This window comes from Plodia interpunctella, chromosome 21 (assembly GCF_027563975.2).
Source record: "Plodia interpunctella isolate USDA-ARS_2022_Savannah chromosome 21, ilPloInte3.2, whole genome shotgun sequence".
NCBI classification, from domain to species: domain Eukaryota; kingdom Metazoa; phylum Arthropoda; class Insecta; order Lepidoptera; family Pyralidae; genus Plodia; species Plodia interpunctella.
Window position 1 is genome coordinate 2,419,347 of NC_071314.1, and position 27,687 is coordinate 2,447,033.

At 35.0% G+C, this 27,687-nt stretch overlaps 2 protein-coding genes across 5 annotated transcripts in view; one reads left to right on the forward strand and one right to left on the reverse strand.

Annotated features, from left to right (window-relative positions):
• Positions 1-9,306, reverse strand: part of LOC128679384 (uncharacterized protein) — a 41,737-nt gene extending 32,431 nt beyond the window's left edge. Inside the window, exons 1-2 of the mRNA XM_053761577.1 lie at positions 8,975-9,306; positions 4,532-4,609 (exon numbers count right to left, since the gene is read on the reverse strand). Of these exons, the coding sequence (XP_053617552.1) occupies positions 4,532-4,601 (70 nt within the window). The 5' untranslated portion in view covers positions 4,602-4,609; positions 8,975-9,306. The remainder of the gene's footprint in view (positions 1-4,531; positions 4,610-8,974) is intronic.
• A 1,802-nt stretch (positions 9,307-11,108) lies between these two features.
• Positions 11,109-25,517, forward strand: LOC128679331 (uncharacterized). Of its 4 annotated transcripts, none has more exons than XM_053761478.1 (6): positions 11,109-11,201; positions 20,106-20,347; positions 20,883-21,020; positions 22,996-23,119; positions 23,948-24,176; positions 24,710-25,517. In XM_053761478.1, exons 2-6 carry the CDS (start codon positions 20,112-20,114, stop codon positions 24,976-24,978), a joined length of 996 nt encoding a protein of 331 aa, XP_053617453.1. In that variant the 5' UTR covers positions 11,109-11,201; positions 20,106-20,111; the 3' UTR covers positions 24,979-25,517. The 4 variants fall into 4 exon arrangements, with proteins under 4 accessions (XP_053617453.1, XP_053617452.1, XP_053617451.1 ...); XM_053761477.2 differs by lacking the exon at positions 11,109-11,201 and adding an exon at positions 15,641-15,884; XM_053761476.1 differs by lacking the exon at positions 11,109-11,201 and adding an exon at positions 18,629-18,655.
• Positions 25,518-27,687: the final 2,170 nt, after the last annotated feature.

Here is a 27,687-nt window from a genome sequence, read left to right on the forward strand (position 1 = left end):
ATGATCTTTTTCTGATTGATCCGGGTCTTGGATGTTTATCTATATATGTATTTGTTATAAAATATAGTATCGTTGAGTTGGTATCCCATAACACAAGTCTCGACACACTCACACACTTAACACACAACTTACTTTGGGGCTAGCTCAATCTGTGTGATTTGTCCTAATATATATATTTATTTATTATATATTTATTGCTCAGTTGCACTCCGTCGTGCTACGTCACACATGAGAAATGGTCGGTAGGACCTGAGAAGCGAATTCTGGGCTTCGACGCTCAATGGCTAAACAATACTGGTTGATCAAGTCATACTTCACAAAATTTGTTAATGTTTTTTCGAAATCCTTATACTTACATTTATAAAACAAAGTCCTTCGCCGACTAAGTCTTTTTGTTCGCGAAAAAACTCAATAATACTGCACGGATTTTCATCTAGTTTTTACCAATATTTAGTGTGATTCCTATGGAAGGTTTAGGTATATAATTTATTATTATTATTATTTTTACCCGAGCGAAGTCGGAACGGGCCGATAATATATAATATTTTAAGAAAAACACGACCCAATTAAAATGTATAATACGATTACTTGAAATAACGGCAGAATCAGTAACTTTATAACTTGTTCGTATTAATTAAAAGTTTAATGGACGGCGGGAAGCATCCCCTTATCATTTGTTGCCAGTTTGTGCGAAAATTACTTTCTAACGACTAGATAAGGATAAGGATTCAATTTGACAATCTCTAAGGCACCTACTACAGTAATATTTTTAAATAAGTATGTAAATATTTATTATTTTTTGTACCTTGCGATCTCTGAAGCTTTTCGGTTTCTTCTTTTGAGATTCAGATCAACACAATCGCCTAAGTACTCGTAGGCATGAAAAGGTTTATTAGGACCGCAGTGGCTGGAGCGATCTACTCTCATGAGAGAGAGAGGATGAATGGCCGAAAAATGTAGGAAAATGGATAATGTAACCAGGAAAACGCTCGAATCTGATGAAAGAGACATGAAAATCGTGATTGGATTTGTGATGATAAATAGTGAAAAACGCAAATTTTCTTTTTAAAAATCTATGTGAAACGCAAATTAAAAAAAAAATTAATAAGATGATTCATTCATCATCCCTTTCTCTCTCTTTCTCTCTCTCTCTCTATAGCAATATCGGCGTGAAATACACCAGCGTGGTGATAACATTTGTTTTTGTAAATATTCTTAACCTATTTCGTAAAATCTGTTCGTTAGACTATATTCTTAAGGTGGGGAAATAAATTTCCCAGCCGTTACAATATAGTACCTAGGCAAGTATAATAGCATACTCAAATAATGTTTAATAATAGTGTCCACAATACTACCACCTCTGTAACTTGTAACTGATGCAAACTTTCCCATCTTTAATGGCCGCCGAAGTGACAGCTGAACCAAGTTTTAATGATATTATGGTTGGCCAAAGGAAATTAATGGAAAAGGTAGAGTAAATAGAACTACCCTTTGACAACGATAATTATATTCTGGACACGAACTTCGGATATCTACCGGCTGCTACAATTCTGTGAATTAAAACGGATGCCTTGCGAATCTATTACATTGCTTAAGTTTGTGATATTTATGCCAATCCTTCGCAGATAGTGTAGTTGTTTCTGGGATACTGTATTGAATTTTTTTCTTCTTTTCTTGCGTGTCTATGGCAGATCTATGTAATATTGGATACTATAATTTGTCTGCCTGTTTTGAAAGTCCCAAAATTACTTAATTCTTTTATAGCATCTACTTATGGCCAATAGAGGCAGAAAACCTTAACTCTAATAACTACTGATCTTCTGATAAACTCATCTGAGCGATTTCCTGGTTCCTTCCATTGCCGTTGAGTGGGGAGCCAAGGACCCGCTTTCCTACTTTTTCATCTGCTATGGCATGAACATTTATTTATTAATTATTTATTAAATAAATACAATGACACGTGGCTGGTATGTAAGCTACTAGCATGTGTATTTCCACTTTAAAGCTTTCATTCACAGCTTTCATTAGACACAAGTTAAATATGCAGCTATGAAAGCACAGAGCAAAAGCTCTCAGAGGACGTTAACAAACACACAAGTAAAACATACAGCGTGTTTCTGAAGGCGAAGCTGTGAAAGTTTAACAGACGCTTTTAAGAGTCTAGTTGCATCCCGTGAGTTTGTTTACATAGGAATTTAGTTGTTGTTCCCAGGGCGCTCTGACTAGTGGTGAATTTTCAATTAAGATATGGGATATGTTAATGTGTTGTCGACCGTACCTCTCTGTATACAGAAAAACAACGTAAATAAAAATATATTATTTTGGTAAAAGATACATACCTACCTCTCGGGAGGGCGCCAGTCTGTCTGCGTATTAAGTTATTGTTTGTTTAGAAGGATGTTATTCTTAACTAAATATCAATACTTTATTATTCAACAAAGTCGCTTCTCACAGTCTGTCTGTCTCTATGTTATGTTTGTTATGCTATGATCTTTAAAAATAAGCAACGGATTTTGATGTGGGCTTTTTTAATAGATAGGTAGAGTGATTCAAAAGGAAGGTTTACATTATATATACATTTATTTTTGCCCTTGTGATCCTTAAGTCTATGTTTGTATACAAAATGTATGAAAAAAGAAGTAGCAATTTAGTTTATATTTAATTAAAATACTGAATTAATATTAAGAGCAAAGCGTCATGCATCAGTTTCGCGTATATTGCTATGCGGCGTCCCCAGGCGCTCGGCGCCACTCTGCCTGGCTCATTTGGCAGTTCTCCAGTTGTATAGATGCCCATTTAACTTGTAAATGTTACTTAACAACACGATTTTATCTAAGTTGCACACTTTTATGGCTTGTTTTCGTTTGAAAATAGTGGTTTTGAATTAATTTTCATCTATCCCTGACATGCCGTGGTGCGCCTAATTACGTACAATATACTGAACTAAGATAGTACCTCCCTGTGTATATCGTGATATAGTCAATTGAATTACTAATTTTCTTATAGGTTCCATGCAGGCATGATCACTCCTGATGGTGCGTGACCACCGCAACCAATGGACCAATGCAACACCTGTCACACGCGCATTGCTGATTTTGTGGCCTAGGATCTTTTGCCACAGAACCTTGTAATGAATGAAATGAAATTACATCGTCTCTCTCATCCTTTAAACACAATAATACACAATAATAGTGTGACGTGCTAAATAGATGATAATGCTGAGGGTCTCACAAAAACGATCTTTCTACCATGTTCTCAGGTGATTCCTAGTCATTAGCATGGCATCCGTGTCCGGCAGAAGGGGTAAACCCAAATAGAAAAGAAGATGAGGTAGGTAGATTCATATCTACCTACCTCAACTTCTTTTCTATTTGTTATCCTCACGGATGAGGAGAGCCGATCTCGAAGATAAGGCATCCCTAGACATCTATGCGATACATAAGTAGTAGCTACTTATAAAACAAAGTCACGTCTCGCTATCTGTCCTTATACGCTTAGATCTTTAAAACATTCGCAACGGATTTTGATGCGGGTTTTTTTAAGTGATTCGATTATGGTTTACGGGCCGCTAGTACACGTGTTTTAATATTCGTATAAGACGTGCATTTGTTAATTGACGTCTTTGGAGAAAAAAAGATGCGGTGAAGTTTGTTGCGCCGCTTCTTCTTCACTTGCGCTTTTGAAGTCGGCAGTAGGCTTTTTTTAATGTCAATGATGTATATTATCCAAAAATGAATAAAGAATTTTGAATTTGAATGTATGTCTAATTCAAACGAAACGTAGCAAAATTTTGAGGGAAATAAGACTTTGTTTTTACATGAAGCGCTTTCAGTGTGGCGCCTGACCGCCGCCGGTAACAGTTTGGCCCTGGGCCAGTGGAGCAGAAATCAAGCTCTGACTAAAATATATAATCAAAGGCGCCATGTAACAATGAAACCTGAAACGTTGTAAACAACTGGGGTTTGGGAGCTGTTACCTTGTTTGTCTCTTTTTAATAACTACTTTCGTTTTATTGATCTACTCGTATCGAATAAAACTTCGCCGCTGTCTGAGAAGGCGCTCCTACACTATAGTCACTACAAGGGCCGCATTATTATTTACTTTCATTAATTAACATTAACAGTTCTTTTTTAATGCCATATTATAAAATAAATAATATTAAAATACAAAGTAAGTACTTAGGTACTAAAATTTCGGAACTACCAGTCAAGTGTCGACTTTATTAAATAAGCGGAAAAGGAGATTGAAAGGAATCATATGAGTCACGACCTCACTTTTGCTTCTTATCAGACAAGAATACTATCAAGAGTACTCAATTCTAAAATAATGATCTCCGTAGCGTAGTTGTCACCACGGTCGGTGGAGGTCCTGGGTTTGATTCCCATCGCGGGCAAATACTTGTGATCACAGATGTTTGCCTGCGGTTTTGGGGTTGTTGTGATTGTTTCTGTATCTGTGTTTATGTCCATCGAACCATGGATAGAAACTTAGTGCTGGCCGTTCATTGAAAATAATAAAAAATGTGACTTACGTATAGTGTACTTCTTGTCAGAATGCCTGGAGTTCCTGGTAGCTTGGGAGGTGCGTCTCTTATACCTCATTATGTATTCTGTAACAATAATCAATTTATAACATACGTATTATTTATATGTGACAATGGACTAGCATCTATAGATGCCGAATTCAGTACGTAAGTGAAAAATTAGGAAACCGAATACGGGTTCCTACTTTTTCACTTGTAGACCATGGCCTCCGACGCTCATTGGCGGAGGAAGAAACTGAGAAAACGCTAAGATTAGAGAGAGAGAGAGAGAGAGAGAGAGAGAGAGAATATTCTGTAACAATCATCTACAAATAGTTGATGATTGTTACAGAATATTCTCTCTCTCTCTCTGTCCTGTTCCTGTCTGACTAAATTGCTTTCTGATATCAAAATCAAACCAAAATGATTATTTACACGCAGAGCGTGTATATTTTCCAATAAAACATGATCAAGAAAAGCCGCCCTAACGAGTAACAGAACGACTCCATACCATATCCTGTCGATGGCGTAGGAGGTGAATAGGGGATAAAAGAGTAGCGTTTTTGTATTTGTAATCTACACGCAAAGAAGAAAGCTTTAGGCAAGTAAAGCATTCTCCTGGACGGTGGACGTCTGGCAATCGGCCGGGCGTGAAGTCACAGTGGAGTTTTCAGTAAGATGTATATATGTTGACCCCGGTCTTTGGGGCGCTCACAACGGCGAACACCCAAAGATAAAAAACAAATCACATCAAAGAATTTATGAAAATTTTATTTTATTTATTTTTGTACACGCAACATAACAGTGTAAATACAAAGAAATAAATAAATAAATATATTAGGACAAATTACACAGATTGAGCTAGCCCCAAAGTAAGTTCTAGACTTGTGTTATGGGATACTAACTCAACGATACTATATTTTATAACATATACATATATAGATAGATAAACATCCAAGATAAAACTTGCAAAATAGGAAACTAAGTACAAAGGTACTACTTATTTCTATATAAATTTCTTCCAGTAGATCTGCGAAAGGAAAATAAAAAAGAAGAATTTGTGTTAATTTTCAAAAAGTTATTTTAGAACAGTAGTTACAGACGGAGGCTCCATTCCGTCTCCGTTTCGATGAATTATTTTATAACCTAAAACCGCACACTCCTCCGAACAAATTTCATCGTGAAACTCAGTCAGTGGCGTAATAAATAATGGTTCCAGATTACTCATTTATTATTTGTATTAAGCTGTTAGTAGGATTATTGTTTACTAGCCTATATGCTTTACCAGCGTCTATTTCCCACGGGAACAATATTTTGTCCGAGACGAATATTTGCGAGTTATTTTGGGAATCTTGGGAAAATCGGGATAAAAATTCATCTTAGAGATTTGTAATGTATCATATGTGCCCTAGATAAATTCTGTCGTAATCAGGAGCTAGGTCTAGACCTAGCTACTAGCCTACCCACTCTAGAGTGGCTTCGCAATTCTTCTTTCAGTGAGACGAAGCAAACCAATCACATTGAGGTTCCATAGAAATCTGCGTTTACTTACAAAAACTCGATGCACCATCCAGGATATAATTACCTCATTACTGCCTATTCACAATGTTAGTATATTTATTTTTATATTATGGATACAAAAGCCTCATTCAGTCTTGTAATTGGCATCGTCTTCCACAACGAGCAACTCCATTGCCATGACAACGGCTGGCACTTAGGACTTAGCAGACGAGCTATTTATGAAGCATAATTTTTACGTCAATAAAAAAATCATAATCAATCGTAGGTGATTCGAAAGAAGTTATGTTTTTGACGACCTCGGTGGCGCAGTGGTATAGTGCTTGCCTCTGAACCGAGAGGTCCCGGGTTCGATCCCCGGTCGGGTCATGATGGAAAATGATCTTTTTCTGATTGGCCCGGGTCTTGGATGTTTATCTATATATGTATATATTATAAAATATAGTATCGTTGAGTTAGTATCTATTTATTTATTTATTTATTTATTTAGTATCCCACAACACAAGTATAGAACTTGCTTTGGGGCTAGCTCAATCTGTGTAATTTGTCCTAATATATTTATTTATTATTATTTATTTATTATACCAAAGTAGTTGTTCTCAAAGTGTCCCACTGGTGGGGTAAGGTCTTCTTCTACGCTAAATGGTGAACAGACCTGTCCTGTTCGTAACGTGACTCATCCAATTTTCATTTGACGCAACCATATCTGATCATGTCGTTCTGGGACGACCTTGTTTTCATCGCCAGAAAGGATCCATTAACACTATTCCTGCAGTCCTCCAACGGTCCTATATCCGGTTATATGCATTTTTAATATAATAATTGTACCTAAATATATATATCATAAATGCTTCCTAAATGCTAAAATCCTAAATCCCAAATGCTTGCAGCTGCTTGCACTATTAAGTGCTAGCATTAGTATTTAGTGTGAAAACTCACAACTCATTATGTACATCAAACTAAGACATGAACCTGTGAACATTTAAATACTGCAAAATGTAATATTTACACCAACTTCAAGTGAATATTTTGGTTTTTTGTGAGAACTATAAGTTGGTTACTTTGGCCACAAAATTACCATCTGATACAGGATTCAATTCGTGTTGTTCTTATAAATTAGGTACAACATTTAAATATGTAAGGGTGAGTTGCACATTCAACTTTGACTTTAACTTGCGCAGAAAAACGCAAAGCTATTTTGCCTAAAAATATCATAAAGCATTCAAAGGCTAGTTTTAAAATTACTTATGTCCATGTCATATATCCAGGGCGTCAGATATCCCAGAGAGGATTTTCTTCATCGGGTGGACACACAGGTACCTAGATTTTATTTATTTACACAAATATATAAGAACCTATGTTTATTTATCGTCAAATAAGTATCTCTTTAACACACTTGCCAGTTCTTTACCACAAATCATTTAGAATTAATTATTGTAATCGTCGACGTCTTGTATATTCTGTCTGATGGACAGAGTTTTCAGATCGAAAAAGTATTTTTATTTAATAGCCAAAAGTAGCTAGTCTGCTTTGTCTGTCTTTGTAGTCTGAAATCGCATCGTTAGCAAGTTTACTTGCAGTTAAACTCCCAAACTAGACTCACTAACAAGTTAACTCGTGTTGTGTATCAAAGAAAGAACTACGCTCTCTGTACGATCGTAAGCTGTAACATTTTTGATGGGTTTAACATTTCTTTTCACCAAAGGAATACTAAAGTTTTCGTAGCATTTAAATAGTAAATTATAATTATGATAAAGTTCTACTTTCGTTAACTAAAGTTTGACGTAGGTATTATATAAACTGATTATTTGCTACCCGGCGACTGAAAATGAAAATATTTTTTAAACCTTTTACAATATTTTTCAACATTTGAATGAACAAGCGACGCCATCAACAATCCGTGCTGTTCCTTTGAACGTTTAGTTTTCGGTTGTTTCGCGTATACTTTTATTATCGCTATTAAATTTAACTAAATTACTTTCACGGCTTCAATTTGACGATTTATTTCGCACGTAAGAAAATGGATGGAAGTAACATGAAAGTAGTACAGTAATTACGCATACCTAAATTTTAACACGGCAAACTTATATGAAAATTTAAATGTAATAATTCTAAAGTGCTCTGTCTCTTACTTAAAGGCAACCTTGTCATCATAACTCCCCAGGCTATTAAATCATAAGCATCTTCCTAAATCATCGCCGAAAGGGGGGGGACATGGAAATGCGGATTGAACCTTTATAAAATAAATTGTGCGGAGAATTCACAAATTATGCCTTATGTAAATGGCAGTTGAAGTTTTCGATATCGGCGCAGATATGAAAATGGGTACCTTTGATATTGAACAAAGATTCGTGAAAAGCATCGCATTTTATTGTAACTTCGATAATGGAAAACGATGAAAGGGAAGGCATTTACGAAATCTGATTCATTGCTATTTTTAATCGGTCGTAATGTTAAAATATCCGGCTGATCCTGGCTGAAGGGGTTAACAGAATATTGCTAACATAATGTCATCAAGGATATCTGCGTGCCTAGTGACTTAAAAGTTCATGCGAAGTGGAGAGGAAAGAGTAGGAAAGTGGGCCTGACCCTGGGCATATGATCAATGGTCTATGGCTGTGTCGTAAAGCCATATTTTAGCTCAGAAGTGATTTCGTTCCAAAAAAAAATGTATGTAACGGGATGGAGAGGACACCTTAATATATTAGATAAATATATAGAGACAAACTACACGTACATGACTTTTTTTTTAATAATTAGGTATACTAGAATTTAAATGTTACAGTATCGTTTGACCATCGGATGTTCAGAAAATGCTCGATGTATTTTTTTTGCACGAGTACAAGAAGTGTTATGACTTATTTATACAGCTTGTGACACAATTCTAATACAAAACATATAACTGTATTTTGAACATGTTTTTGAAAGCCTTACCTTTTATAGCGTACGTAATTTCTTCAATTTTATAAAGCACAACCTTTTAAGAAGCCCAAGATATGACGTACTACACGGAAGACTAAATTTCACAATATTATAAGCTAAATAACAATTCAAAAATACCTAAATGAACACATTATACTATGCTATCAACGACAGATACTTTAGTCTTAATATTTTATGAAAAACGTCACAGAATAGCGCAAAATTTCGCGTATTATCCAGAAGCGTCATAAAATTACGTATTTAATACAAAATCTTTCAAAATGTGAACATTTTCATTCATAATTTTAAATATTAAAGATTATTTACGCGGAAAATTCGCTCCAGATTCATGTTTTTGACGTTAAGACAAAAGTGTTGCCAGTTAATGAGGACTGTTCTCCTTTTCAAAACATTTTTAGAATCTTATGTCAATGGATAATAGTAGTATTAGTAACAACGCTAACAAATATATAGGTATCAAACATACTCGTATGCATCTTATAAAACGAAATGTTAGCGTTAAAATGCTTATTACATTAATTTTTACAGGTAGGTATAGATATAATTTATATTTATTTATCTAAAACACATCTTAATTTAAAACACTGTGACATCTGGTAAATGTATATTATTAGTGCAAAATAATAATGCAGTGAAAACCATCATTTTCTTTCGCTGTAAACAAATATACACTATTATCAAGTATTTTTACCTATATTCATATTACTTATACTTTTACTAATGCTGGCGATCTTTCAAAGGTACCAAAATTTGTACAAATACGATTAGACCAAAGATAAAGAAAACTGTAATTTATGTTTCATTATTTTTACAATAAATTGGCTCTAATTTCAGTGTCGATCTGGCAACACTGCTTGACGCATGCGCGGCATTTTCCCGGGTTCGCCAGATGAAAGAACAGTTTTGGCACTTTTATTGATCGCAATCGCAACTGGATACGATATGAATTAACTATAATATTACAGATCGAAAATCAGCTTGAGCCTTCTAGACATCGAGCTACATGCCTTGATACGTAGTTAATGTAATAATAAAAACAAATAAAATAAAAACATTGTTTCTTACTGCTACACAAATACAATGCATATAATGTTTCCCTAGTTTTGTACTAGTCACAGGTTTTCTTGCGATATACGCCTTCAGTTTTCTACATTCGTCTCTGTCTAATGTGAGTCTTCTCCAGCGCCAGCAAACACATCTTACAACCTTATTATTTGCCGGCTTCATTCCCTCATTTCATTTCTCGGATACCAATCAGTCACTTTCCTGGTCCATTTAAAATGTCCATTTAAATTTCAGTCTTACAAAAGACTGAAAAAACTGTAATAATGTAAAAGAAAAAACGTGTTAATTTCTCAATGTTTAATATGTTTTCCAGAATAATGTTTTTCCACAACTGGGCAAAAGTCTGTCTTAGATCTCTGATTTTCAAACTAATAACGAGGTACATTTTAACCGCTTAGGGTGTGTTCGTCCGTCCGACCGTCAATTCTGACGTTAACTTTAACGTGCGCTGGTTAAAATCGATGTCAAATTTTACAGTGCTACCCATCCTCAGTCAAATAATGACTTATAACGGGCATATTGCAGCATGTTACCTGGATCGTAAATAGATTACGAACATCTAACAAATGCCAAAATCGTTTTATCTCCGTATAATCCATTATTTACAACAATATGACTGATGTCGGATAAGGAGATTTTGTACAAGGATAATGGCATTCCTATTTATACATCACTAGCTGTTGCCCGCCGCTGCACTCGTAGTAATCTATGTTTGGATCTATGTATTGCAAATTTAATTATTAAAGGCTGTTGTATGGATGCTCAGCTAGCAGAGAGTTTAGTTCTTGAGAGTTCTGGTACAGATCAAACTCGGTGCGTCGACTGTGATCTTATATAACCCAAAAACTAGCTTCCTGTGAGACAGCTGTTGCTAACCAGACGATGAGCTTGGTGTACATTTATTGTTTACTTGTTTTATTTTCTTTAAAAAATATTGAAAACTTCCGATGCCGTAGAATTTCTAGGTAAAACGAACACACACACTTCCTACGGAACCCTACCATGCTAATAAGCCCAGCTTCCTACGGAACTCTGCCATACCAAAACAATTCGGCGTATACGCAGGTCAAGGCGACAGAACCATGACTCACTCCAATCCACACAGTCGGTATAGTTGTGTCTGCGCGCGCGCTGCGTCAACGTCGCGCTATCGGTATGTTAATTTATTTTTTAGATATCAATACGTTTTTTTCCAAGTAAATACGCTTTTATGATAATACGAATAGTAAAAAGTTATAGATAATATCAAATCTATTACAAAAATTTAAACTTATTCATTGTGTTTTAGGAGGCTTTTCAAAGCTTGTAAAGTTGTAATCATTACAAAAAATGCTTTTTAAACGTTCAATTTTCGTTTACGGAATATTATATTATAATTAGGTACAGCGCATACCTAAACAAGACATATACACATAATATTTAAATTTATTTTATGATTATTAAAACAATTTATAGTTTAGTAATTGACTTATGTAATATTTAATATTCAAGAGATTTATCTAAAGGGAATTTTATTTGTTTTTCTGAAAGTCCGTAAGACATTAATTAAAAAACTATTTTTGTGAGCCGCCTCGGCAAATTTCAGCAAAATCATATTGACATTTTGATTTGGACAATATATTTCTTCGTGAATAGTAAATCATTAGCAATCAGGTAGGTAGTACACTAGTACACCTGTTTGTTTGTTCAGTTGTATAAAAAATACTAGGCTTACATTCAAACAAAACTGAGGACAAACGTATATATCGAAAAATAACGATGAACATGTTGTCAAATACAAAATGATATTATTTTGCTATCAAAACTAACAGCTAATTAAAGATATCAGTTAGTTAAAATATACCTAACTAATAAATTTATAAGCGAGTATAATTTTAATTAGTCTAATATCGTATCATTAATTATCTTAGGTTATATTAATGTTATTGAATTTATCGATAAACATATTAAGATTATAATTTCACCAAGCTAAGCATTCAGAAATCATTGTCAAACAGGTAAAAGTGATGTTACAATTTATAGAAATTCTTGACTCAGTATTTGTATCTGTGATTTATACGTATACACTGGGGGTAAGACTCAATACTTTATCTTCATTTGTTTATATAAAATATTTAAGTCATTTTATAACATAAATTGAAAAATAAGATAAGTAACACAGCGTATTAACTAACATTCCTCATAGTGTTAACGCTAATGTTAGATTTGAATCAAATCGCCTAAAGACACATGACATGTTACGATTACTACGTCCTTTGTGGCCAGTCGCATATACATTCGTGAAATAGTATAATCAACCAGTGCGCAGGTTCCTCACTTCATTATGTTCTCCTTCACCAAGTGATCGTGTAAGTGGTGGTAGATGAAGAAAACTACTATGCACATATATACACATGTGTCAGATTGGTTACAAAGCCATAGGTATGTGGCATGAGTAGAATTTGATACTGGGACCTTTCGAATTCCTTCAGTTTTTTTATTATAAATCACTAGGTGCTTCTTGTGGCTTCGCCCGCTCAAAACTCCCACGGAAACAGATATTTTCCGGGACGAAATTCCCTATGTCTTTCTCAATACTTTAAACTACATGTACGCAACATTTCAAGAAGATTGGTTTAGTAGATATAGAGCGTGGAGAGGTAACAAATCGAGAAACTTGTTTTCGCATTTATAATATTAGATACGATTATATTTTAAATTAGTTTCTTCATGTGTCTGTCTATATATAAAAAAAACTCGCAAGTTCAATATAAACCTTTTCTTATTTCCAATCCAATTTTCTTATTTCAAATCTATTAGAAATTGTACTGGGTTTGTAGTCTCTCGGATGTCAATGTAATTTTGTTTTGTTTGAGGGAAGTGGAATTCTGTAATAATATAGTGGCCAAGTGCGAGTCGGGCTCGCTGATTGGATTAGACTTGGATTGTTATTAGCTGTAAATCAATTTTCAACATCTATGCGGGGCGAGTATGTATAATATATTATCACTGTATTTTAAAATGTTTGTAAAAAAGTCGTAAAACGTTTCACAGAATAAATCTACGTTTCTACAGTGTCCTGATAGTTTTGAAATAATGTGGCTGTAACATACGGACTGACAGTACGAATCCACATTAAAGATTCCGTTTTTTTTTTCTATTTAGTGACGGAACCCTAAAGAGACCCGTATTTTCATCGCGATTTGGTTATCGACCCGGTCCTAGGTGGGCGGCGTGACGTCGCACGACGCGATTCAATGGAGTGTGTGTATGACTGAAAAGATAGACCACAAACTTTTTAAATATGTTTTTAATCACATTCAGCATTTTAAATAAAACAGTTATCCAAATAAATCCAATGTAATTTTAATTACTAAATAATGCTCTCTTACACAAAGTGAACGTATCAGCTGATCGGGTTTCAAATGAAGAATCGAAGTAGGTAAATGTTTTTTTAGTATACGTAATATTTAAATAGAGAATTGTGAATATTATTTACAGTTTAATAAAAAACTCGGTGTACAGTCAATAAAACATCAATTTACAAAAAATCATGGCAAATTCGCTGTTAACCTCGAAATAGAGGTTCATGTAGAGTAATCGACATACCGTTTCCCATGTTCTAATTCTTGGTCCAAGTATATATCAAGGCCAAAAATTAGAACACCAACTCAAATAAAGAACAGTTAACAAAATGTCTTTGTTCAAAAAAACCTTGTTTATCACTTACGTCAATCTCGCTCCATGCACAAACCGGTCGTAATTCACATGCAAATTATTTTAATTAAATCGTATAATATTCGAATTGTTTATTTATAAAGTGATGCATTATCTGTATGTATTTATTTCTCTCTGTGTTTTCTCAACCGTTATGCGTCTGAATGGTTTGAGTCCAGGACGGTCGCTTTTTCACGTCAAAATTTATATTAAATAGTATTTTCTCACAAGCTACAAACTACTGGAACGACCACCGCTGAGAAGAAATGCCGAAAGAAACTCATTTGAACAGTGTTGGTCCATATCATACCAGAAGGGCTTACCATTATTGTTTTTAACAATTTTTTTCTAATAATATATCAAAGTACCCAATGTGCATTTTGTGCATAGTAAAAAAGTATATCAAAACAGTATTTCTCCTACTTTCACGTATTTCATCCTCACGACATCAAGCTAGCACTTTTTGGGTTACAATTTTGTGGTACTGGAAGTATCATCTAATCTGTGGTTGTGTTGTGCCAATAGTATATGTAGTCATATGAATATGCGTTGGCCACTCCATATTATCATATATCTCATATACCATAATATATCTTACGACATCTACGGAGGGATCCGTAGATGTCACGCAACCCATTTATGAATACTGATGAACTTCAATAAAAAGCATTTTTTCTATTTTCTTCTATATATAAGACTAGTTTTCCTATATATTCCTTTGCATAGTTAATCGTCTATCTTTTTCGCACATACGGAAAAGAAGCAACAGCGGTTGGCAGACCTGTGTTGTGGCCAAGAAGCTTGGGTGCATGCGAGGTGACTTCCTGTATTGCTAAGATAATGTAACTTGTTCTGTACAGTCACCTGCATGTCAATCTAATAAATATAAATTCACACGTAGCTGTATATGTGCAGGTCAGTTTTTATATTAATCGCATCGTAACTCTTACGCGCCTTGGCTTAAAGAAGGGTCTTGCTTGACAGACCAGACGGAAAACGAAATAATTCTGTAAGGGATACGATTTTTCCTTTTGTGGTACGCCCTAAACAGATGTGTTTTACGTTATTGCACAATTATTTGTGCAACGTATGTAATATTTTTTTCCCGGAATTGTTAATTTGTTTTTAAAATAAGATACCCGAATGAGAACCAAATAAAATCCTAAGTAATCCCAAGTAATATTATTATAAATGCGAAAGTTTGTGAGGATGTATTTTTTACTCTTTAATGCAAAAGTTACTGGACCGATTGTTGTGAAATTTGATACACGGGAAGAATATAACCTGGAATACACCTGGAACATATAAGCTATTTTATCTCGAAATTCCCGTGGGAGCGAAGCCCCGTGGCCTAGCTAGTATTTAATAAAAACCTAATAAATCCTAAACCTATTAAATAGGTTTATCCTGGAGTTTGTCTGCTATGTTACAGACATGAAGACTGCCGCGAATGCTTGTAATGCAACACATGAGCACAATGCCTTCGTGACTATATTGAAACTGTATCAAAATTCTTGGTTTGTTGCAATTTGCGGTTGCGTTTCACGATCTGCACTGGAGTTTAGGTCTCAATTTGAATAACCAGAACTATTACAAAATCTATAAATATTGTATTGCATTTTCAATCGAAGGCTGCGAGTTACTCTAGATTGTGTCGTGCAGTTGTTGCACAATCGGGGTTTGTGGCGTTTCGGATTAGGCTTTCGTTTTTGCATGCATATAGTGTTTGCATTGTATTATTTTTTACCCAACTTTTGGCTTGCGCTTTTGTCTATTCAGATATGCCAGCACATTGTACATTCTTATTTTTTAAATTATTTTATTGGTCCTCACAAATGTTGCCGAGTTGACACACTAGGAAGATTTTTTTTTTATTTTTCTTATATTTATTTGAACAATAGATAAAGCTTAAGGGCGTACAATATGATATTTAATAGTTCAATAAGATGAGTTTGAATATAAAAGCACCCCAGTATCTTACTAAGTGATAAATGTTATTATCATTTCAACGATTTTTTTAATGATAGACTCAGATAATAATTTCTTTAATTTAGTTACTTTTATTTATTCGATTTTGTTTTGTGGGATGATGGCATGTTCTCCATTTAAAATGCGTACCCGTGGACGGTGAAACATGAAGGTATAATTAAGTTTTTCTTTTAATACCACATTGTAAAAAAAATTATACTCATGTTTTTGCAAGTCTTTGTCTACGATTGTCGACATCTTTAATTTCTTCTCCTCAATCTATAGGACCAAATACCCAATCAAATCATTTATTCAGAAATTAGACCTTCACAGGTACTTTTTCACGTCAATATATATATATTTAGACCTTCACAGGCACTTTTTCACATCAATAGATATATATATATTTCAAAATGATCGTCTTAACCACTAGGTTCCAGTGGATTTCCATCTAAAACACATGCACCGTCAACACGTCAATCATATATTCATTGCATTTTCGCCGCTATTACCGCAGCGTAAGAGTTTCGTAGTGCTTGATATATCCAGTTGACTGTATCATACACAACATTAGATGCCAGTAGACAGTGCTATGACCCTCATTATAACGGAACCGGTTCGCCGTTACTGTAAACATATAATAATGATTTATATTCCATATAATTTTGCACATTACAATCGAATTAAGTAGTTATATTTTTACAAAAGGAAACAAAATAGTCTAGTCATGTATTCCCACTAATATTTCTTCCAGAGAGATAGAAATACATAGTTTGTGACAAATGTTTAACCTTCGCATTGTTTATTGGAGATTCTCATAGGATAAGAAACTATTAATATTAATTCGATCTAATTCGCCTCCTCGGGAATGCCATTGTTGTCTATCAGCTGTCTAGGTTGTCCCATAGTCGGCTCGTACGACACCCACGGGAGAATATGGAGATATGGTCCTATTCCAGGGCGGAATCACACGCTCCAAAGAATATGGACACACGTACCTAAATCTTATTATACTGACATCCGTGATTCAAACACTAAACAATGCAAGACGTCGTTCTGAAAGACCATATTGGAAATAGCATTTGTGGAAATACCACATCCTATCACGAGTCCCCTTGACATTACACGTCTAACCATCAAATTAGGTCTGCATTTTCGCAACTTAAAGGTCGGTTGTACCTAGGTTGAACCTAGGTAGTGCCCATTTAATAACTACAGATTGACTTTTGTATTTTAGTATCCTTTTGTCTACTTGTTTTGTCACATCATGATAATAAACAAAATTTCGTAGGAAAGCAACCCTAAAATCACAAAAGGAAAATCATCTTATCCATGGACAATCGAAGAGAATATAGTATTTTTTATTAAAAATACAAATAATAAAATAAAACATAAATAATTGCAATATCAATCAAAAATGCCACCGCGAATTGTACCCGGTTCAAAAGTACCCATAACGCTAGCTGCGTTTCCTCGTTGGATAGCAATTGATAGCCTTTGAACCAGGACCCATCCGGAGCGGTAGTCATATCCACGACACCTTAAACGCCGTCATATCTCACCAACAAAGCACTTCGCCTCCGAACACCATGGGCCAGCCGTTTCCACGGCAACTGGAACAAACTCGTACTGATTCGATAAAACAGAATACTTGGCCATTTTAAGTCCCTTAAGCTGCCCTTGCAGCCGTCCCAGGAAAATGCTTGCTTTACTTTTGCCGCATATGTGCTTACACAATCGAATACCTAACTTGAAAAAAATGTATGGATCTGAATTTTCTTTCGTTATTTCGAGGTTACTTGTAAAGTCGCCTTCGTACACTTTGGTAACTAAACTTACGTAACCAGTTATAAGAGAAAATTTGTCTTTCGCTGTTTGGTGACAAGTTGTGAAAGATTTTTTATCCAGTACCATGGACTGAGCATATAGGCAAAAGTAGTAGCCAATCTAGGAGGGATATAATATAAAAATATGCTAACTGTGTATAGTAGTCGATTTATAGAATGTTTAAGTCTCAATATTATGCCAATCGTTTTTAAATTGTTGTGTTATTTGCAAGTGCTAGCTTCATTGCACAGAACTCACATAGCAATGGCTATCACAATTACTAATTATTACTAAAAAAATATCGATAATCAGTGTTTCCATGCTAATATTGTAAAAGGGAAAATTATTATGTTTATCTTTCTGTATGTTTGCGTACTCAAATTTAAATTGGTACTGATCAATATATAATGGAGAGGTTAAACATATCCTTGTTTCAAAACTAAGCCTGTAACAGAAAGTAATAGTTGTATTTTTTAAACAAGATAGTTTTTACTGCAGGCGGAAGTTTTACTCGAAGCGGTGGTGGTGTAATGGTTAAGACGCCCGCCTGTGGATCGAAAGGTCTCAGGTTCGTATCCTACTCGTGCCATATAAGTTTGTACACCAATCTAACTCATATTAGTATATATAAGTTTTTATAGACCACCACTTGCTTCCAGTGAAGGAAAACATCGTGAGGAAACCTGCACACTGGTGGACGGTTTAGGTCACGAGTGTGTTTGCGACTATCTGCCACTACTTAGATGGGTGTGAGTGTCATGTCAGATGCCTTTAGGCGATTTAGCAATAACACACTCGATATCATTACTGCAGGCGGAGTCTCGGACAATTGTAAAAGCATTGAATATTTACTTAACACAAAGAAATGAGATAATAATAATAATGTTTGATAGGTAGTTAAAATTATGTTGCATACAAAAAAGTGAACGTATTTCCCCATAGACATGACTCAATCGGAGGTCAAATTAATATTTTTATCTTTGTTACACGGTATGGAGACAAGATGACTTGATAGTGGCATTGCTAATGAGTAACAATCGGATATGATAAGAAAAAGAAATTATATATGGTTCCGCCCTAGATTCGGACCACATCCTCCTGCGGATGCCGTATGAGGTCAGTAAAATATATGTAAAATAATTAAGAGCCTAAGGAGCTAATAGACAAAAATAGCATTCCCAAGGAGCAGCAGGTCGATTATAAAATCACAGCTGAATATTCAATATTTTAAGTAGAGAAACTTCTTTCTCTACTTAAAATATTGAATAGGAACTAAAAAACTACTTTCGTTCGTCTCTCATTGACCACGATAGCTTGAACTAAACGCATATTTCTACACAGGTTTTCTAATATTTCTATAAATAATATGACTATGTTACCATAGTGGGAATGACACTTACATTACAACAGAAATGCAGGAATGGCTCCATATATACAATAACGGCTCTCACCAATGCGTTTTATTCTATTATTATTTTTTGTCTTTAACTTTTTGTACTGGTAATTTCTACAGTTAACTGGCTTTTATACACTTCCCGTAAAACATCACCAGACTAGTTTTCGTTTTTTCTATGGACCTTCGAGCCGGATCATGTATGAGCATGGTGTCTTCTAAAGAGTTAACATCATCGCTAACTACAGTAACTAGGTATTGTATGAATTATCGTTATGTTAACACATCGCAATTCAATCTTTCCGATATGGCAACATGACTCAAATTTGGCAACCATTAGTATTCAATTAAAAGTTATGGGAAGTAACCAATATGGTTACAGGTAATTTTCGGTATGCTAAATACTCATAACTATAGTTAGAACAGTTAAATATTTCAAATTCTTTTAATTGTGTTTACAAACTTTCGCATTTGATAAATTAATAGGATTTATCATCAGTGAAATAAAAATCGAAAATGTACTGCCCAACCACGGAAATTAATCCATCATTGTTTTCAGTTTTATTTCAACATTGAACAGAATGTTTGGAATCGAATATAAACTATACCGACTAAACTTAACAACAAGAAGGTTTTTGTGACTCCAATCACAGGGGGCACTGTAAGGTGTAAGTTTTTGCCATCGCAAAAAATCCGGTTACGATTGAAAGGCTGTAAATAAACTGTTCAACTATCTAAATGAACCTGAGCTGCACCAGTCAACTTTGATGTCAACTTTACATGCGCTGAAATCCCACTTTAAATCTACCTACGGTTGAACTTATTCATTCCTATCGTACTAATATTATAAATGCGAAAGTTTGTGTGTATGTATATTTGTTACTATTTCATGTAAAATCTACTGGACGATTTTTTTTTGGTAAAGAAACATCAGTTTACTCATTTTTCGTACAAAAAAATTAAAAAAAAAACGATCACTCGTGCGTTTATCTGTCCGTCCGTCTGTCACAGCCAATTTGCTCCGAATCTATTACTGGCCAACCTATAAGAATTCTATAAATCTTACGTACTCTTCACGCGATTTCAACTCGCACTTGACCGGTCTTTTATTTATTTTTATATATTCATTTATCAACATACGACACGTATTCATAGGTATAATATCAATTACAGATCAGGATGTCCCCTGCAGCGTCGTTTTCCAAGCGATGGGCTCGAGATAACCTGACCAGGGTGCCAAGCGACGACGAGCTCAAGATCCTGGAGATCTTCCCCTGGACCTGCGGGGGGGATGAGGGGGAGGCGGCGAGGAGGGCCAGGAAGTACTATAGGGCGCGGGGCCCAGGCGGCCTGAGCGACCTGTGGCATAATAGGCAGCCTGACGGGGAAGATATTCTCTCTAGCTGTCAAGATGCGTAAGTGTCAATATTTTTCGTATCACGTTTTGACATTGATGAATGGCCCTTTTGCAGCGAAGCGAAGTTTTCTTTTGGACGTAGGAACGAAGCCGCATATAAATTCTACCTAGTCTGACTGTTATTGGGGTCACAGTAATATACATTTTTAAGTGGATAAAAATGTCGAAAAGATGTTTGGATACTTCATATATCTGTCTTACCTATAAAATGTCTTAACCTAAATGACAGGCTTGCAATGACAGAGTGGATTGCAACAGTCAACTTTGACATTAACTTTAAACTGCGCGCTGCCACCGATTAAATAAATTGACGTACTTAGCTTTGTTTTGCGCAGGTGAAAGTTAATGTCAAAGTCAAAAAGTGCTATACTATTTTCTTTTGGAATTAAATTTTTATTTGGGATGTCCATTCTACGCCGCCCGCCGCCGCCGCCGCCGCCGCTACGTTCCCAGTGTACCTCCAGGTCAATGGGTTACGACAGATCTAAAATAAGGAAGAGTATGATTCACATACGATATTTTCAAACTTCCAGGTACATAGTGCCTCTCCGGACGAAGACTGTGGGTGACAGGCGACTCACAATGATCAGACTGCCGGCCCCCACGGCTATGGACCGCCCAATTTCTGCCAGAGCTTTGTTGGCAAGGTGGCTGATGATTCTGGACATCCGGTATGAGTCGTTATCAATAAAATAAAGTTGCCAGTCGTGTCTGTCTGTTTCTAAGTTTTCTTCTTTAAAACGAAATGAAATATTTTGATGCAGTTTTCACTGTTAGTTAGACATTATTAATGGTGACATAGACGGCGGCAAGAGCGGAAAATACAGTAGGAAAGCGCTCAGATTATAGAGAGAAAATATAGAAAAGGATATTTAAAATAAAAAAACTATCTTCGTGTAGTTACTACAGAATTTAAAAGAACACTTGCTTATTAACTCTGAATTATGAATATGGTTGACGTAGATTTATTATTTGCAATAATAAAGCCACTAAAAATGCATGTACGTCAATGCAAGTCTCAATTCGATCCGATTTTGAATTAAGCTTACCTACAACTAAATTAATAATTTAAATCTATGTTAGATTTTACAAATATACTAAACAAAGGCTATAAGAAAACTTCGGGCAAATTGTCTTAACGCCAAATAAATTAAAATCCATGCGAAGTAGCACAAAAGAATATTGTACCGCAAATAATGATTCTAATTCTTTTCCGGCTATACAAAAGGAAACTCGATTATAATATGAAACAATTACAACAATGGCTCTTTGTGACTATATTGAGGTCTGTTTGCACCCTAATTCTCGTCGGTGACAAGGAATATTCCTGCTAAATATTTACACCATCTGCGGAGATAATGTAAAATTAAAATATTTCGTTGATTTTCAACAGAATTAGAAGATAAAATGTAGCTTAAAATATTATCAATGACACAATAAGCTACTCAAGATTTTCTCGTGGATTTTTCTTTATAGAAATATTGCAACAAAATTGGATGTTTTTTTCGTTATGTTACAGTCAAGGCTTCGCTTTGGGAAAACCATAATTTATTATACACACCAAAACTTTCCTTAAAAATCACACTATCTATTGATTAAGACCGAATAAAAAAACGAATAAAAAAAGTCCGCTAGTTTTCAGACGCGACAGGGCGATTTCTATTTATAATAAGCAAAGAATATTTTTTCGATTCGATTCTTTATAATATAAACTTGTCCTTTTTACCGTTATTTCATTTTTGAATTGATCTGTTCAAAACAAAGTTGGAAAAATTAAAACATTCCAGACTAAGTAAACATAATGCTATACTCATATAGTTTGTATTTTTTTGCCGAATCTAAGTTATCGTTGATCGAAGGGATTGATTTCCTTCAGTGTAGCACATCAGTCTGCCCATAATCATTGCAAATTAGCCTCTATTACCACAGCATTAAGCCCAATGCAAAACTTTATATGCTTTTGAATACCAGCCATAACAAGATGTTTTTCTAATATAGATTCAGAACATGCAATACATAGTAATAAACTGTGATCCTTGATCTTGACATGTCATTCACATTCATGTCACTTCCTAAGAATCAGCCGCAGAATACAAAATAAAAATAAATAGAAGTGCACCATGAGTTTTTTTATAAAAACAAGCAGGCTTTAAATATAACAAATGATAATATATATATAAATTGAAGTTTATCTTTATAATAATACTATAGATTGTTGGGCAATTTATTTATAGCCGTTATTAAACAGTAATTATACTTATTAATTACAATAGCAATTATAATAATTAAAGTCACTTCTCATTTAAATTCGCTCCGCGAAGCCCGAGGTAACGTAAAACTCAACCACAATTCTGAAGATTCGGTTGTGATTTTACGACCAGCCCTCACGTAAACGTTAACCCTCTTTGGGTGTGTATTTTTGCTTATCAGTTGCCGAGATACAGATTTTATTGGGAGCACTTTTATGTTTTGCACTTTTTGATTTGTTACATTCAGGGTAACAAAGTCTACGTGCTCGATTAGGTATTGATGACAATGAACCTCAGAAATCGGCGGTCATGTACTTAAATGTATTTTAGGACGAAACCACCGGCCGGCCGGCGTGATGCTGCCTCTGTATTAAAGAAAACCACATTATTATTCCAGGTTACGTGAAGACCCGTCTCCATGTGAAGAAGTGGTCTTCATCGACGTTTCAGATCTCCAGCCGATGCATCTGAAGAGTCACTTCAGGAAGAGTTACTGGAAAGACTTTTACACATGTATGAAGGTAAATTTAAGCTAAAGTCACATCACACATCCACCGCTCATACGAGATCTGAGAGCAGGAGAGATTTTAAAGTGCATATTTCAATTATAAAAACCAATTTACTTAGAGAAACATTTTGATTGGTGCAGTTTGTGGAATAATTGAGGTGGCATTCTGTCTGTTGCCATTTTTTCGGAGCTCAAAGTGGAGTACGTCAAGCAGTTTTATTATTAGTAAATAGGTATATTTTGATTTACATTAAAACGAAACGTAATGTGTTGTTTTCACTGCATTGGATACGTACCCAGCGATCATGCAACAATGTTAATGAACTTGTGTGAGCACTACTAGGTATTTCAAGCAAAAAAGTAAAAAAAAATCTTCCATTTACTTCGATTTTGAATGGTCTAAATATTATTACTCAAAAATATATACTTCCTGGTACGGTATAACATCTATGGTTCGATTGAAGGAATTTCTTTTAGTACTTCAAATTTTTATTTCCTCATCAATCCACATGGTTGGGTTTATTATTGTTTCCTATTTTTATTTTCCGGGAACGGATACTCCTAGGAATTCATGGTTCCTGGAATGGAAGAAACACGCTTTTCTATTATTCCAATGTTTTGGTACACGGATAGAATGCAATCTGGAATAATACATAAAGTAGGTACTTCTATTCAACTATCACAACTGTAAAATATTACGACTTCAAACACTACTTTCAAATCAAAATTCAGTGAATTTATAAATTATATAAATTAATTATAGATAATATATCATGAAATTTCCACGGGAGCGAAGCCCCGGGGCTCAACTAGAAGTAAAGATCAATTTTACATTTTCCAGACGGCTTATCCTCGTCGTTTCGCCGAAGTCCATGTGATCAACGCACGTCATCTGAAAACTATACCACTCCTGCTCTTGCACATAGGATTGTACCCTTGGAAGAAGCAACGAGTACACGTGCACGGAACCGTAGGAGATATAAACCATGCCATGGGAGTCGACTATTTTCCTATAGAAAATTTGCCATTTGAGTACGGTGGACGGGCTGGGGCCATGAAGGATCTCAATGGTAAAGTATAGCAAAATATATCACAATTAACTTTTGCCCATGGCTTTGCCCGCGTAAATATCCAACGGGGGCTGTTTTTATCGGGCTGAACGGTACCCTATGTCCATCTCCATACTTCACACTATATGTATGCAAAATTTCAAGAAAATTAGTCTAGTAAATGGAGCCTGAAGAGGTAACAATCAAACTTACTTTCGCATTTATAGCAAAAAGTTGTACATGTATGTTTAGTACCCGAGGACGGAAGGATGTCGTACGAGGCTACTGTCGTACTATAAGGGACACAAAGCCTCTTTGCAATTGATAGGGAATATCATTCACAATCACAACCCCGATCGCAAAAGGGAAAATGCAAGGAAGAGAGAGTTGTTGTTTATAATATTAACTTTTTAATACCCGAGTTATATCTTTATAACTCAACTATTAAAAAAAAAAACTGGAAAACACCGAATGTGGAACATCGTATTTTGTAGGTACACTACAGTCCAATGGAGCTGAAATTGGCGATCCTTATAAGTAAATTAAATTTTCAGATGAATGGACAAAGAAACTCCTGCTGAACTCAAAATGGCTGCAATCAGAAGAGCGTAAGTTCTACGAGACTGAGCTGAAACCGGAAATGCGCACGCGCACGCGCCACAAGAGCGCCGTGCGCACACTCGGCGGGAACAACGAATCCTACGACATGTTGTCGCGTACGCATTCCTGTCGATCGCTGAATAAAATTGAAGATATTGACGAAGGACCCTATGGTGCATATAGAACTCTGCAGTTGACTTCCGATGGTGGATTCTATGTGTGAATTGTGAAAATAATTTATATTGATGAAATGAACATTATATGAAAATTGTTCCTATTAAATAATACTTATTTTCGTCTGTGAATCCCATCATAATGAAGGGGGATTTTATCGTAACGATGATAATTCAAACCAGTTTTTTTACCAAAATGAAATTTTTTGTCGCCAGAGAGATCATATTGCATATCTCTCTTGTCTTGGCAAAAATCACGTACAAGGGCCCATTAAATGGCCGAATGTTTTTCATTTTGTAACTATAAAGTAAACATGGCTGATGGCCATCCAAATAAAATAAAATCATTACATATCCGTTTACCCTTATCCCACTTTATGTGGAGTCGGTACAGCATGTCAGCCTGTCTGTTACTTACTTTGATTATTTTATTTCACTTTTAATTTTATCATACTTATTACGCAATAATAAGTATAGAATACAACAAACTGTCTTTATACGACTAGCTTTAATTGCCTGAATGAATACTTCATAGTTTTAAAAACAATACAGATTTTTTTACCACATTAAAATATTCATAAAATTTGTATATTTTGTTTTTTTTTTCTGTTTATTTACTGAAGTTTTTTTTTTCATATGGGGAGTATATACTTAATTGCACATCTATTACATATTATTTATTGTAACACATACAAATATTGTAAACCTAATCGTATCGAAACTGATATTTTTGATGCGAAAGTTTTGTTTGTTACCACTCAAAGAATCTTCCCGAAATTTAGAGATTTTCCAACCAATTTTGCATACAAATAAGACGAAAGCGAAGGACACCTTTCTTCATAGGAAGTAGATTCGGGCAAAGCTGCGGAAAATACTAGTCAAATGTAATATAACTAAAGAGTTATGAAGAATATAACCTGTCTTAATCTTAATCCTATTCTCGGGTAACAAGATCGAACCTCTTATCTGTTGAGCATTCTGCAGGAGCACACTGGTATCAAGGGAACATATTAAGTTATTTTATATATTTTACTATCCTACTATACAATCAAAACGCCTCATTTTCTCAAAATGCAGAGATAACAGAATGGCGTGCAATTTGGTCGAATGCAGCGGCGGCGGGTGAAAGGCATCGGTCTGCTAAGTGCAACACGACCACGCGAAATAAGTGTAGACACGTTTACACATTTACGACGAATGCATAAGTGTTTCGTCGTTTCTCCATCATACGGATAAAGTGAGAAAATCACTTAATCCGTGTACATATATACACCTAAAATACAACGGTTTATATACTTTACTAAGTCTTTGGATTAAACAGGATATAAAATAAAAAAGAAGTCATTTGAAAAATAAAAAAATATTTATTTAGCATAAATGTTATGCGCATCAACAAAAAATAGGAAAATTTGGTCTTGTCGCAAGAGAAGGATTCAAATTTGGCAGAGTATGTATTTGTGTCCAACGAGCCAGCATCCGTGTGGGCCGTTGAGTGTGGTCTGAGTCTGGTGGTATAAACGGTCCTCGAAAAAAGTGCCAGCTAAGATAATGAGCGGTGATCCACTAGCGACAGAGCGCTCGTGCGCTTTCTAATCGCGTGTACAGTCGCCGACAAAAATGTGTCGACATTTTGAACGCCAGCCATACTTTTCGAAAGATTTTAAGTAAATGAACGACAAATTTGTTTTAAGTATCTTCATTCAAATTGAATTATTAACCCGTGAAGTTTATGACCTCTGACATAATACGTAAATGGCTGTGTGTATTATACAGTCTCTCTATTCCTCTCTTCTTAGGGGTCAGCGTAAAAAAAAAAACTTAAAATTCGGCGGGTATTTCACAAACATCGCCATGTGAAATTTTAAGTGTATTGCATTCGATGGCCAGTATCTGAACATCAGAAGTAGAGACATAAGTATTTACACATCCTAATAGCCGCACTATTATAATGCAGTGGATCCAGGAGTATTTGAAAATTCTGCTAGATCCATTAGTTAGCAGTGGAACCTACAGTCCAGAACGAACTTATCGCGGTGAGAGTACCACAAATTTTAAAATATGTGCGCTACAGTGGGTTGCTTTTTAGGTTATAAACGTGATACAATGTAATGTATATACAAACACATATAATTAAAAAAATATATAAAGTATTCAACAAACTGCACAATAGTATATAATTTAAAAATATATAGAGTATTCAAACTGCTGCTTCTCCTGGGTAAATTGAAAGTTATCTTATTAACTTAAACTATTTGGACATTTTAATAAATGAAGCGAAAATCAGAATTAAATAAGGTCAGTATTTAATTCTGATTTTCGCCTCATTTCGTAAGATCTGTTTTCAATAAAATAATACATTATTTTTTTACAAGTTTCATGTTTTTATACGAAGTATATCTTTAGGTCTAAAGAGTGATAGACAAATTTCGAAAGAAATTACACAATTTAGAATATAACCTAGAATAACACATAGGGTACTTTATATCCCCCAATTCCCGGCAGCGAAGCCCCGGGGCGCAGCTAGTTATTAATAAAATAAAAACAAACAACTTGACCAATTCATATAAATCATCGGGCGTGTAAAATCAGCTCTGAATTTTCACAATAGTACCGTAATCGTATGTTTCTTCAAATTTAATGGTAATGAATCTGTTTGACACGTGAAAATGTGTTTTATAACCGAGGCGTAAGGGTTAATTTACCTTGTAGTAAAAACAACAGTTAATTCGAGGCAGCAAATCGGCAAGTGAACCTCTATG